Source organism: Euprymna scolopes, chromosome 13, assembly GCF_053919585.1.
Source record: "Euprymna scolopes isolate OS-2025 chromosome 13, ASM5391958v1, whole genome shotgun sequence".
In the NCBI taxonomy this organism is placed as follows: Eukaryota; Metazoa; Mollusca; class Cephalopoda; order Sepiida; family Sepiolidae; genus Euprymna; species Euprymna scolopes.
In genome coordinates, this window is record NC_136494.1 from 64,437,052 (window position 1) to 64,450,414 (window position 13,363).

Below are 13,363 nucleotides of genomic sequence, written 5' to 3' on the forward strand. Positions count from 1 at the left end.
TCTTATGCAGTAATGGTGACCGTTTTTTTTTTTTAATTATTTTAAAGAACAAGTTTTAACTCATCCAGCTGTGAACAACATTTTACTGCTGTGATTGTTTGAATACGCTCTAGAAACTCATAATGAATCAGTCCTCTCATGTCTCACCATAAAGAGAGCATAACTTTCTTTGGGTGTAGCCTTTGTTTAGGAACAGGTTGTAGACTTTTGGTTTCGGTCTAACCATTGTCTTTTGAATTGGGTAAGGAACCCATTTTTAATCTCCAGTCACAATTCTTTGCAAAAATGGTTTTCGACAATTCCTAGAAATCAAGGATATACAAACAGCCAATCTTTGATTTTGTTGAGCGTCGGTCATATCGTGGGGAACCCAGTGTTCAAGTTTTTTTGTTTTTTTCCCTTAACTTGTGAAGGCATGTGATATGAAATTTATTGAATTGTTGATCTAATTCTCTGCTGGTTAACTTTGTATTAGCCTCTACACCGTCTTTAATGGCATTTTCACCAATTCATTTCAATTCTATCTGACAGTTTAAAGTCTCTAAAAGAAAATTTTGCAAACCACCGTTGGCATTTTCGATCATTCAGAACATTCATTCGATAGACAGTTCCAATATTCATTGTAGATTTTGTAGCTGAGTTTCCTTTTTATTTAATTCATAGAGCATGCAATGTCTCAAATCCTCTCCACTAATATTCATTTTTGACAGCTGAGATAGTTAAATTTAATATTTTCCCACTAATTGCTATACCTGAAAGGCAAAGCAAGATATTAAGACAACAATTCATCAAAATATCTAGAACTGCGTACAACCTAGAATGCTGCAAAGTGACGAAGAAAAGAAACGACATTACTTTCTTAACAAACTGATACTCATGTGTAATATAAAGGAGACATTTCAAAAATTCATCTGTGACTGTTGAGAAAAGCGTACATGGTTGTGTGAATCGACAGGATAGACGGTGAATTGTTACTGTATGAATAGTAGTAATATTATTTAATTAGTAATTGTATAAGAAAACAGAGAAATAGAAAGAAAAGGGAGATGTAGTGAGTAGAAAGAGACTAATTTGGGATTTTTACTGTATATTTTTCAATATTTAGCTGGCTTTGCAAAATTTGTTGTTTTTTTCTGATTCAAAAAATCTAGCTTCAGCTCAGTGGTTGACCCAACGTACCTCATTTTTTTTTTCTAATGACTTATGATGATATACAAATGTAGCAAGCCAACCGGCAAGAATATTGGGACCACACATTCAATCCACTTCATTATGTTTATCATTATAGGCCATTTGTATATCGTTATAATACACAAATGATATACAATATTAAACATATTGAAATGGATTGAATATGTGGTTCCGATGTTCTTACCTGATGGCTTGCTACAAGCTATTTCTGAATCAGCGCTTTCGATCCCAAAATAACATTGTTTCCATTCAATAAGTGGTTGGAAAGATAGACAACGCGTGTTAATACGTCAACTGAGCAGATGAAGCAGGATCCCAATGCACTTGTCAAGTGACTAGTCTATATATAACTAAGTCAACTTATGCATTTAGCAAATTATATCTACATTTTACCTCTAAAGCATATCACTGTTAAATAAAATATAGTATCTTCAACCGTTTTAATCTCCGGCCTTCTTCAGATTATTTTTCTTGCTGAACTCTTTATTTAATCAACTCTCATCAACATTCTGATTCACATCTGGCATCAATTGAAATGAATGGCTCTCGTCTTCAGGAGGCCTCAAGTTTTGACAAGCTTCTGGGCTTGACCATTACTCCTGATCTTAAATGGAACACGTACATCAAATCTGTTGCCAAGGCCGCTGGAAAAATGGTGGGATCTTTCTATCGATCCAGTAGATATCTCACTGCTGATGCTATTCTCTATCTATATAAGAGCCAGGTACGTCCAAGGATGGAATACTGTTGCCACATCTGGGCAGGAGCTGCTAGAAAGGACTTGTCCTGCCTTGATAGAGTTCAAAATAGACTACGTAGCCTCGTAGGAGATGTCCTTTTCTCTTCCCTGCAACCTCTATCTCATAGAAGAGATGTTGCGAGTTTGTCTTTGATGTATCGTTATTTTCATGGAAAGTGTTCGACTGAGCTTCAGTCTATGGTCCCCCCTCGCCTAACTTTCACAAGAAACACTCGTCTACTGTAAACACTATCAATAATTCCCCCCACTCTTTATCTGTGCCTAAACCTAAACGTAGATTCCATGAACAAAGCTTCTTTCTTAGAACTGCACATCTGTGGAATTGTCTTCCGTTTTTCTGCTTTCCGGCTGACTACAATATGGTTGTGTTCAAGTCTAACGTAAATAAGTTCTTGATGAGCCGTTCCATATAAGTTATCAAATTTACCAAATTTTCATTACTAATAATTACTATATTGTCCAATTTCTACTGTACACTCTTTAACCCTTATCCTTGAGTGGCCTCTTGGCCTTAATAATGTGGTGATGCCTATGTAAAAAAAACAAAAAAAAAACTCTCATTCCGTATTACATTTAGAAATGTTGCATTAATATGTTTTACTTAAATTCTCTTAACAGGAATTGAACTCATAACTCTTAACCAATGAGAGGCTAAATACTTGTTTTTAAAAAGCTGCATGAATAATGACCCCATATAAAATTTACGAATAGTTTTATATATTCCCTGAGTTACAATTTTCAAATAACACAAATCGTTCTTTTATATATATATATATATATATATATATATATATATATATATATATATATATATGTATATATGTATATATATATATATATATATATATATATATATATATATGTATATATATATGTATATATATATATATATATATATATATATATATATATATATATGTATATATATATATATATATATATATATATATATATGTATATATATATATATATATATATATATATATATATGTATATATATATATATATATATATATATGTATATATATATATATATATATATATATATATATATATATATATATATATATATATATATATATATATATATATTGAAAATTTTGAAAACTTTAAGTGTCAGGAAAATGATAAAATTATTTTTATGTCCTTTTGTTGATGTTATAAGTCCAATATTTCGCTAAAAATAGCCTCATCAGGGTAGTTAGTCAGTCCGTAGTTTTTTTTGTTTGTTTTTTTTGTTTTGTTTTTTAATTATTTTTTTTGTTATAGAGGAGGTAAGACCTGGAGAAGAAATTTAAAAGTACGAGCTTAATATTTTTGACGTGTGCGTTCGCCCCAGTTTCAAGCAGGAATATGAAATAAGAAAATAGTTGTACACTATTTGAAGACAAATAAAAAACTACGGACTGACTAACTACCCTGATGAGGCTATATTATTTTTTTTATTTTAATTATATATATATATATATATATATATATATATATATATATATATATATATATATGTATATATATATATGATTAGTTTTTTTTGGAAAAAGAATTCCAGCAGAGTGCTCAATTAAAAGGAAAATCCAAATTTTAAGAGCGTACTTATATTTTGTGTACAGACGAATATTGGCTGAAGAGAGCTTGATAAGGATACCTTAAACGGGCCTTATTATCGGGCTTGAAACCGACGGTACCAATGACCTGTCTCAACTAACAACTTTCTGTACACAATATATATATATATATATATATATATATATATATATATATATATATATATATATATATATATATATAATTAAGAAAATAGTTGCACACTATTTGAAAACATTTATGTTGAATAGAAATTTGAAAATTTTGAAAACTTCAATAAAGAAAAAAAAAACTACGAACTGACTAACCACCCTGATGAAGCTATTTTTAGCGAAATATTGGACTTACAACATCAACAAAAGGACATAAAAATGATTTTATCATTTTCCTGACACTTAAAGTTTTCAACATTTTCTAATTTCTATTCAAAATAAGTGTCTTTAATAGTGTACAACTATTTTCTTATTTCATATTCCTGCTCGAAACTGGGGCGAACGCACACGTCAAAAATGTACAGCTCATAATTTTAAATTTCTTCTCCAGGACTTACCTCCTCTATAACAACAAAATGAAGAAAAAAAAACTACGGACTAACTAACTACCCTGATGAGGCTATTTTTAGCGAAATATTGGACTTACAACATCAACAACAGGACATAAAAATGGTTTTATCATTTTCCTGACACTTAAAGTTTTCAAAATTTTACAATTTCTATTCAAAATAAGTGTCTTCAAATAGTGTGCAACTGTTTTCTTATTTCATATATATATATATATATATATATATATATATATATATATATATATATATATATATACTTTTTATTTGTTTTACAAAAGCATTTATACGTCGCTAAATATTCATGAGTATGTTGCGATCAGCCAGAAGATATTTATTATACAAAAGGAAAGTCCATATTACAGGCTCCGCTTTTGTATAAGCAATATCGCCAGGAGAGGTCACTAGTTATTTGTAACTGGCTGATCGAAACATACTCATGAATGTGTAGCGACATATAAATGCTTATGCCAACAAATACAAAGTATATTATGCTCTATTTTGGTATTGAGCACTCTTGCGAGAGAGAGAGAGAGAGAGAGAGAGAGAGAGAGAGAGAGAGAGAGAGAGAGAGAGAGAGAGAGAGAGAGAGAGGGTTGTTATTGTTCCGGTTCTCGAAGGTTGGCTTACATTTGTAAATTGGTTTTATTTTATTTACCATACAAGGACATATTTTTACTCAGTTTTATTCGGAATATGGGGAAGTGGTTGGTTGCTATTGAAATGTTGACAATCTTCTTTTAACTATACTTTTTCTCATGTTAATATTTACCATGAGGATTTTATTTTTGCTTGGAAATTGAAATACTTTTAAAAGTGGAATGCGAATACTAAACCTACCAAATCTATGAATAGCAAAGAAAAATCAGCTACTAGAAAAAAAGTTGTTTTTTTTATGTATTCAAACATCTTCAATTTATCAAACTAATGTTTTACTTAATGTTAGAAACATCTTCATAACATTTAGTATTTCACAAGTTGTTCTCCACGTGATGCGAAAAATGTTTTTTTAAATTTCCGAATGTAAGCGATTATAAATCAGCTTAACATATTAGAGAACATAAACAATTAATATGTTCAATCCTGAGTAATATCTTGCCTTGGGAGCTTTATTTCTTAATCAAAGAATATACAAAAACATCTAAGATAAATAGTTAAAAAAAAAAAAAAAAAATTTCTAATATAAACAGTAAAAACATAAAATAAAAACAAAATTTTCTAAGATAAATAGTAAAAAATAAATATTACATAGCATCTTAATCTTAAATTATAAACGACAATTTTGGATTTTAACACTAGACAATTATTAAGACATCCATTTCTTTTCTAAAGGAACCTCCTCCCCTTCTTCAATAACGTTATCTGTCAACCTAATTTTATCATTCATAATATAAATCTCAATTATCTGTTTAAATGTATGTATGTATGTATGTATGTCTGCCTAAATCTTCCATCAGAGGCGACGGATTTTCACGAGATTAGTATCGTTTTCAAGCTAATAAAACGACAAATATCGAACAATTTGCTTAAAACATTAATTCCTTCACCCTCAACTGGACACTTTTCAACAGGGAGGGGTCGCTTTTTCGCCGATATTTTCTAAAGTCTTCTCGATTGACTAACCTTAATTTAAACCTTCGCCACTTCTGGTTTGGCTATAGACCCAACGGAAAAGATGTCACGTTCTTTTCCTCCTTCGTGGCACGTGTTCGAGCCTGCCTAATACCACTTTTTCTTTTCTTTTTTTTTTTCTTTGCTCAACATAATACACTTCTAAACACCCGGGCAACGCCGGGCACCCAGGCTAGTCTATAATATAAATCTCACCTGTCTGTTTTATTGTATGTATGTATGTATGTATGTATAAAACTTTTGACAGACGTGTCGGACCGTGACGAAACCGGTATCATTTTAAACCTCGAACTTTCGGACGACAAATATCGAAAAATTGGCCGAAAACATTAATTGTTTCACCCTCAACGGCGACAGTTTTCTACAAGGTGAGATCGATTTCTTCACAGATATTTTCGAAAGTCATCCACTCTTTTCAATTGACTAGCCTTAAGTTTGACGTTCATCACTACCGGTTTTGCGATGGGCGCAACAGCAAAGACGTCACGTTTTTTTCCACTTTCTTTTCCTCCTTCGTGGTACGGGTCCGAGCCTGCCTACTACTACAACTTTTTTTTGCTTAACACACACCTACAAATACCCAGGCCGGACATTCAGGCTAGTACAGGTATAAAGTCTGTCTAGATGGCTCCCTTCGTAGATGTGTTTCTTTGCTTTTTGGAAAAATATGTAGTTTTTTTTTTTTTATTATATTTCATTAATTGCGTATACTAATGCTTTTTGCTTAGAAGCTCAATATATGTTAAATAAAACAGCAGAGCATATAAAAGAATAACAGTATAGCTACATTTTAAGATCCAAATAATTATTTTCATTCAAAACAGCTCCTCCAGCATGTTAAAATTTCTGTATATTTTTTCAGATCGTTTTCGTTATGCAGAAACAATCGGTTATTATTACGTCAATACCGACTCTTTTTGTGCATATGCTCGTCAGAAGAAATAGAAATGTTTACTTAGAAAGAAAAAAATGCATGACAATATAATGTTGGAAAAAGAAAAAAGAAAGAAAATTCATAGAATCAACAACGTGTGTTTCTTCTGGTAGTCATCTTGCACTTTTTATTGATGAGCACTATTATATAAACCTCGTCAAATTCATTAGTTTTCATATTTGAATATTTTAAATCTGGAAATATGTATATATATATATATATATATATATATATATATTTTATTGTATGTTATATATATATATATATATATATATATATATTTTATTGTATGTTATATATATATATATATATATATATATATATATATATATATATATATATATATAACATACAATAAAAATCTTGATAGGATTGATGTGTAGTTGCTTGAAGCATTGTGTGGGATAGCCATGTAGTAAAGATTTAGAAGGCTGTCACAATGCGAGGAATGAAATATAGTCGTTGTTGGTAAAAGTAGAGGAGAACAAGTGGCGATTTACAAATCAATAAGTACATACATATATGTTTATATGTACATATATTATTTATTCAGTTGTATTAGGTAAAATTTCTTACTTGTTATGTCTGCGACAATATCCATTATTAATTTCGGAAAAATTCCCAGTTCAAATGGTGGATGTAACAGATCGATTCAAAGCATGCTAAATGATGGAGCGGACAGCTATCCAACTTCCACTCCATCATCTAACATGTTTTGAATCAATCTGTTACGTCCACCATTTGAAAAGGGAATTTTTCCGAAATTAATAATGGATATTGTCGCAGACATAACAAGTAAGACATGTTACCTAATACAACTGAATAAATATATGTATATATAAACATATATGTATGTACTTATTGATTTGTAAATCGCCACTTGTTCTCGTCTACTTTTACCAACAACGACTATATTTCATTCCTCGCATTGTGACAGTCTTCTAAATCTTTCTACATAAAAATCTTGATATTGAAAATTTTCAAATTTTCAAAAACCTTTATAAACCTGCAAGGAAGGTATACAAAATTTTAAATATTTAACAAGGACAAGAAAAAAAAAACTTATTCCATGGAGTTTCGAAGAGAGCAAATCTCATCAGAGGGAAGAGGTTTGCAAAATACACAATGAATTTTGCAGGTTAATACATCACAAGAAATAAGCAATGTGAAATTTTTCATATTTGCATAAAAAAAAAACGTTATTCAACAGGTTTTAGACAGTTTGTAGGGGTTCAAAGAGATTGGGAAACATAAAATGAGTAAAAGAGAGAAAAGGGGAAAAAGGGGAATATAACATCAGATTATATATATATATATATACTTTTGCTAGTATATATATATATATATATATATATATATATACTAGCAAAAGTACCCGTCATTAACTGGGTTCAGCCTACAGAAAATGGACTCTGATTTATGAAAGTATGATAGGTTATGAAAAGGAAAGGTTGTAAAGAGATAGCTTCGAATTTGGGGGTATCAAAACCAAAGCAAAATATGATGAAAGTAAAAATAAAATAGATAAACCCCATAATTTATCATACCATACCTGTTCACACTGAAACACTTATCACAATATTCTGTGGATCTATATTAAAAAACGTTGTTAAACTTTGTGACATATTTCCATCCTATGAAGGTCAGGAGCGGACGAACACCCCATAATTTTATTATACCATATTTCTTCGAACTGAAACATAATTATCAAAGTATACTTACGCAGATAGATATGAAAAGTCTTTATTAAAGTTTGTGCCTATTTCTATTCTATGGAGGCCAGGCGCGAACGCAGACCCCACAATTTTATTATACCATCCCTATTTAAGTTAAAACATACTTATCAAAGTATTCTTATGTACATCTATATCAAAAACACTTGTGAAGGTTGTTTTTTTAATTTTTTAATTTTTTATTTCCATACGCTGTGGACCAGGCGCTTACGCAGACCCCACAATTTTAATGAATCATCATTATGCCAGATCAAACATACCCATTCCTGTGTCTCGATACATCTTCTATCATTATATGTAATCAGTTTTCTATAATAGTCAACGATATAAGAGCCTATTCATGGTCAGACACACACACAGACGTTCAGCTTTATATTTTAGATATATACATTTATTTATTTTTATATACACTTTAAATAAAGTGTTTTTTTAATTGCAGTTGTATTACTGATACTGGAACCATGCACTATATGGCTGTAAATCTGAGTCAACTTCTTTCTAAACGTTCAGTATTCACAAGTTTTGATTTTGCCTCACATTATCTAAATGTTATAAAAATCGAATTTATTTTTTTTTACTCTATCAACCAGTCACTCCTCTGTCGATAGATATATATTAAAGTTTACTTGGGGTTTTTCTTTTTTTTTGGGGGGGGGGCTCCATTATTTGACATTTAACATTTTTTGGAGTGCTTGAGACGAGAAATTGTGATTTTTTGCATTTATTGAAGAATTCAAGTGTACTTTATCAGTATAAAAGAATTCAAGTTTACTTTATCAGTATAAAAGAATTCAAGTTTACTTTATCAGTATAAAAGAATTCAAGTTTACTTTATCAGTATAAAAGAATTCAAGTTTACTTTATCAGTATAAAACCTCTCTGAAACAGTTATTTCAACTAATATTGTTACTTAATTTCTACACTGCGCTATATAAAGGAATTAAGTGAAATCGCTAATCAAAAACGTTTTAGCATTATTATTATTAAAGAGATAATCTTCATTGATGAAATTATGAAGAATTCTTTCGATGGTTATTATCATTTCTAATTTTTAAAAGATACATTTTAGTATAGAACGATGCTCACCGATATTCTTTTTTTCATTCAGGGAATGTTACATGCTGAGGCTGAGATCATCCAAGAACCGAAGAATCTGATGGCACTATGGAAACACGAATGCACTCGGGTATTAGCTGACCGTTTTACAGAAACCGAAGACAAAGACTGGTTTGAACAAGCCTTTCAACAGGTAATCATGCATAGTTTCACAGTGTGCTGCATCACAAAGAAAACATTACTCTCTGAGGCATTTGAATAGGTGTTATTTTACTTATATCGACGCGGCCAATTTAGATTTCCCAACAGTGTTGCTTCACTACGTCCTTTTGTTTAAATGCTTCCACACATCTTTATAAAAAGCTTCGTCTGTTGGTCACTCATTAAGTTCTGTAGGTGCAACTATCTGTCAGCCTTGACCAAAAAGGGTTTGCATATATACTACTGATGTTATAAATTTTTATACTATATTTCTTTTAGATTGTCTGTTTGTTCCATTTTTTTCCTCGGAAACTACTAGACCGATCTGAATGGACCTTTATTATGTACAGCAGAAAAAGTATTATGGTATCCGTTCTATGAGCAGTTAGGGATTGATAAGGATTAACAGGAATTGGTATTTAAGTTCCATTTTTCCTCAGAAACTACTGACCAATATAGCTGAAATTTTGTATGGACTTTTGTTATGATAAGGTGCAGCGAACTAATAATTATAGTATCCGTTCGATGCAGAGTTAAGGATTAATAGGTATTAAGATTAATATTTAATGCTAAAATGAGCACAAATTTAATCATATTTAACCGTCAATTGGGCATAAAGGACCTATTGTAAGTCCACGGGCTATAACTTGTGTTCGTTTTTAACAGGCTAAAAAGTTTACTTATTCAATAATCACTGTAAAAAAAAAAAAAACTCCAAATGGAGATATAAATAAGATTAAAATAAAATATAGGCAAGAGAAAACATTTTAATATCAACATAAACACACGTAGGAAATGACAAATTTTACAAAAACGAGAAGTCATAATTACTGTGTGCCTTTTTGGGCATCAATAAGTGGAATAAAAAGGGAGTGCTAGTTGTCCCTTGATTCCATTCCTATTTTCTGTTTGAATCGCAATACTCGCAGTAAATAAGAGCAGTACAAACTCATAAAAGGGTTAAATACAAGGTAGAACGATAAATTTGTCGCCCTAAAGAAAACAACAATACAGCTTTATTTTTAAACTTTTATTGAAAAAAACTCAATTCAGGTAACTTGATTATGTAGTAGAGCTGACATCTATTTAATGTACTCACGTTCAGCCTCAATCACCACCTCGATACGGGTCCAGAACTAGGAGCATGCCTTTTTCTATAAGCGCTGGCAGGAGATCTGTGAATACTCGGCGAATGGTGGCGATCAGGCTGGCTTTGGCGTTGTGGAAGATCATGTTGGTGATGTTTTCGACGTATGACTAAACAAAGTAGTTCAGCCGGTTCAGATCAGAGGAGGAGGGGGAGGGGCTACACAAAGAAGAGTATAAAGTCGTAGCACTCTTTCTGAAGCTAAGCCTAGGTCTCTTTGAACTTGTAGGCTGGTGCAGAGTCCTGCTGCCACACCTAGGGTCTGCCAGCGGCCATCTGATTGCACCAGGGAATAACTATACTCTTCAGCACATCCAGGTACACTTTGGTGTTGACTTTCAAGCCGAGTTTGAAGATGTGAGGTAGCATGATGTGGCCCTCACTGAAACCACACCAAAGACCATAACTGTGGCCGGAAACTTCGTTGACCTGTACACTCAAGCGTTAAACCATCCATATTTGCATTTTAAGAATGCTATCAATGGTCATATTGTCATAATTTGGATCAGTAGATAGTATGAGTTGTGCAGCACTGCATCTCTGATCTCATTCGTTGAATATTGTGCCACTTTCAGACATGATAGAAAGCCCCTATTGCCCTTGGGATTTGTACACAACTAGTAAATGGTCTGCAACAAAAAAAAAAACTGGTTTTCATCAAATGGAAATGGAATCATGTAGGCTTTCTAGGGCGAGAATTTCATCGTTCCACCCTATATAAAGTTATCGAGATTATTTGAATAACTTGCTATTTATGTTAGTAGCTGTTTTTTTTTTTGTTTTTTTTGTTTTTTTGTTTCACGGCATATAAAACCTTTTTGGTTTATTTAATGTTAAATCCAATAAATTTGTGGAAAAGTTTTTATGCTTCACGTTCTTTATATGTTCAAATATTTATTCATGGAATTTGGTTTGGTTGTTTTGTAGAGGAAAATTGTTGGTCTTGTGCTTTACTTTACAGAACATAAGTTTTGCACAAGGAAAAGAAAAACACAATGACCTCAATCCTTTGTGCATTTTAGGCCAGGCAGCCTGTATCTTCAAACATCCTGATCTGGTAACACCCATTGCAATATAAAAAAAAGTAGACACAAGGAGGAAATGGATAAATTCAAAAAGGGGGGGGGAATTATAGTTACAGTGTGCCTCTTTGGTTAGCAGTAATTGGAATGAATAGGGAGTGCTAGTCGTTTATGGATTCTATCCTTATTTCCTGTTTGAATTGCAAGGCATGCGCAGTAAATAAGGGTAGTGCAAACTGATAAAAATAGTTAATAATCAAGTTATCGAAACTATTCAAATATTTACAATAAATATACGATAAAATGTGTATAATAATAACAATATATAATTCACTTAGAATCCATTTTGTATTCCTTCCAGAATGTTCATTAAAAACATGAGAAATTAAAACTTTATGCTCAGAAACATGCAAAGATCGTGTGTCTCCTAGACAAGAAAGTGCTTGGATATCGATTCAAACGCTCTTCGTAAATTGTATATTATTATATAGTAAATAATTTATCGGTACATACCTTTGCACCATTCTGTAAATATTATAGTAAAAGCAGCTGAAATGAACTACTCTTTTCTTGAGGAAGATTCTTGTTTAGACTGTCTTATACTCCAGATCTAAAATGGAAGGCGTATATCCAATCTGCTGTTATGGTTGATCTGACTATAAAACATGTGTTCAACTAATTGTGTATACTGAATCGTTTATAATAGGTAACCTTTCAATAAAACATAGCCTAAAGGGGGTTGATATACCACAAAATAGAAAAAACGGACCAATCAGCAAACGCAAAGCATTAATCAATATTCTTGGAAACAGATTATTGGAGTATGTTTAATTATCGATGATAGATTAATTTTTGCAGAATCTCTATAAAGCCACCATTTGCCCATGCATACCACATCTGAGCTGGTGCACCAATTACTAGCATCTGCCTAGTGCAAAAATAGGTTCCGCATTGTCTTCCAACTTCTAGTCCCTGTCACATCGCCACAGTATTAAACCCTGTTTGTTTTACAGATACGTCCATGGAATGTGCTATGATGAACTTACTGCACTTGTACTCCCTCAAGGTAAATAGATCAACATGACTAGCTGCACATTCCAACCATTTTACTACAGAGGTCCATAGATGTCAATAAATTTTTCACTTTAATAGATTCTTTCCTGGGACTCTTTGCCTTTGAAAATCCTTCCTTGCTCCTTGACCATACTGACACACAGAAATTAAATGTAATTTAAACAAACATCTTGCCGCCTAATTCCATATTTAAATGTTCACCCTCCTTGTACGTTTCAGAGGCAATATGCCTTGTTTGATGTAAAAAAAAAAAAAAAAAAAAAAAAAAAAAAGAATTATCTTCAATATCAAAATGCAAATATTTTTTAACAGGTTGCAGAAGAAGAATGCGGAATGGGTTTAACTGAAGAAATACCAAAAGATAATTATTTTGTTGATTTTCTTCAAGATGCTCCAGAACCAACAGGTAAGTTTACTTTTTATTTTATTTAAGTCATTTATTTTTATAAGTCATGAAATAAAGTAAAACC

The 13,363-nt window shown here is 31.6% G+C and overlaps 1 protein-coding gene across 1 annotated transcript in view; it reads left to right on the plus strand.

The window, feature by feature from the left end:
• Positions 1-13,363, plus strand: part of LOC145292051 (dynein axonemal heavy chain 5-like) — a 579,775-nt gene that overhangs the window by 357,152 nt on the left and 209,260 nt on the right. The window contains exons 53-54 of the mRNA XM_080138079.1: positions 9,502-9,642; positions 13,206-13,299. Coding sequence (XP_079994205.1) covers positions 9,502-9,642; positions 13,206-13,299 — 235 coding nt within the window. The remainder of the gene's footprint in view (positions 1-9,501; positions 9,643-13,205; positions 13,300-13,363) is intronic.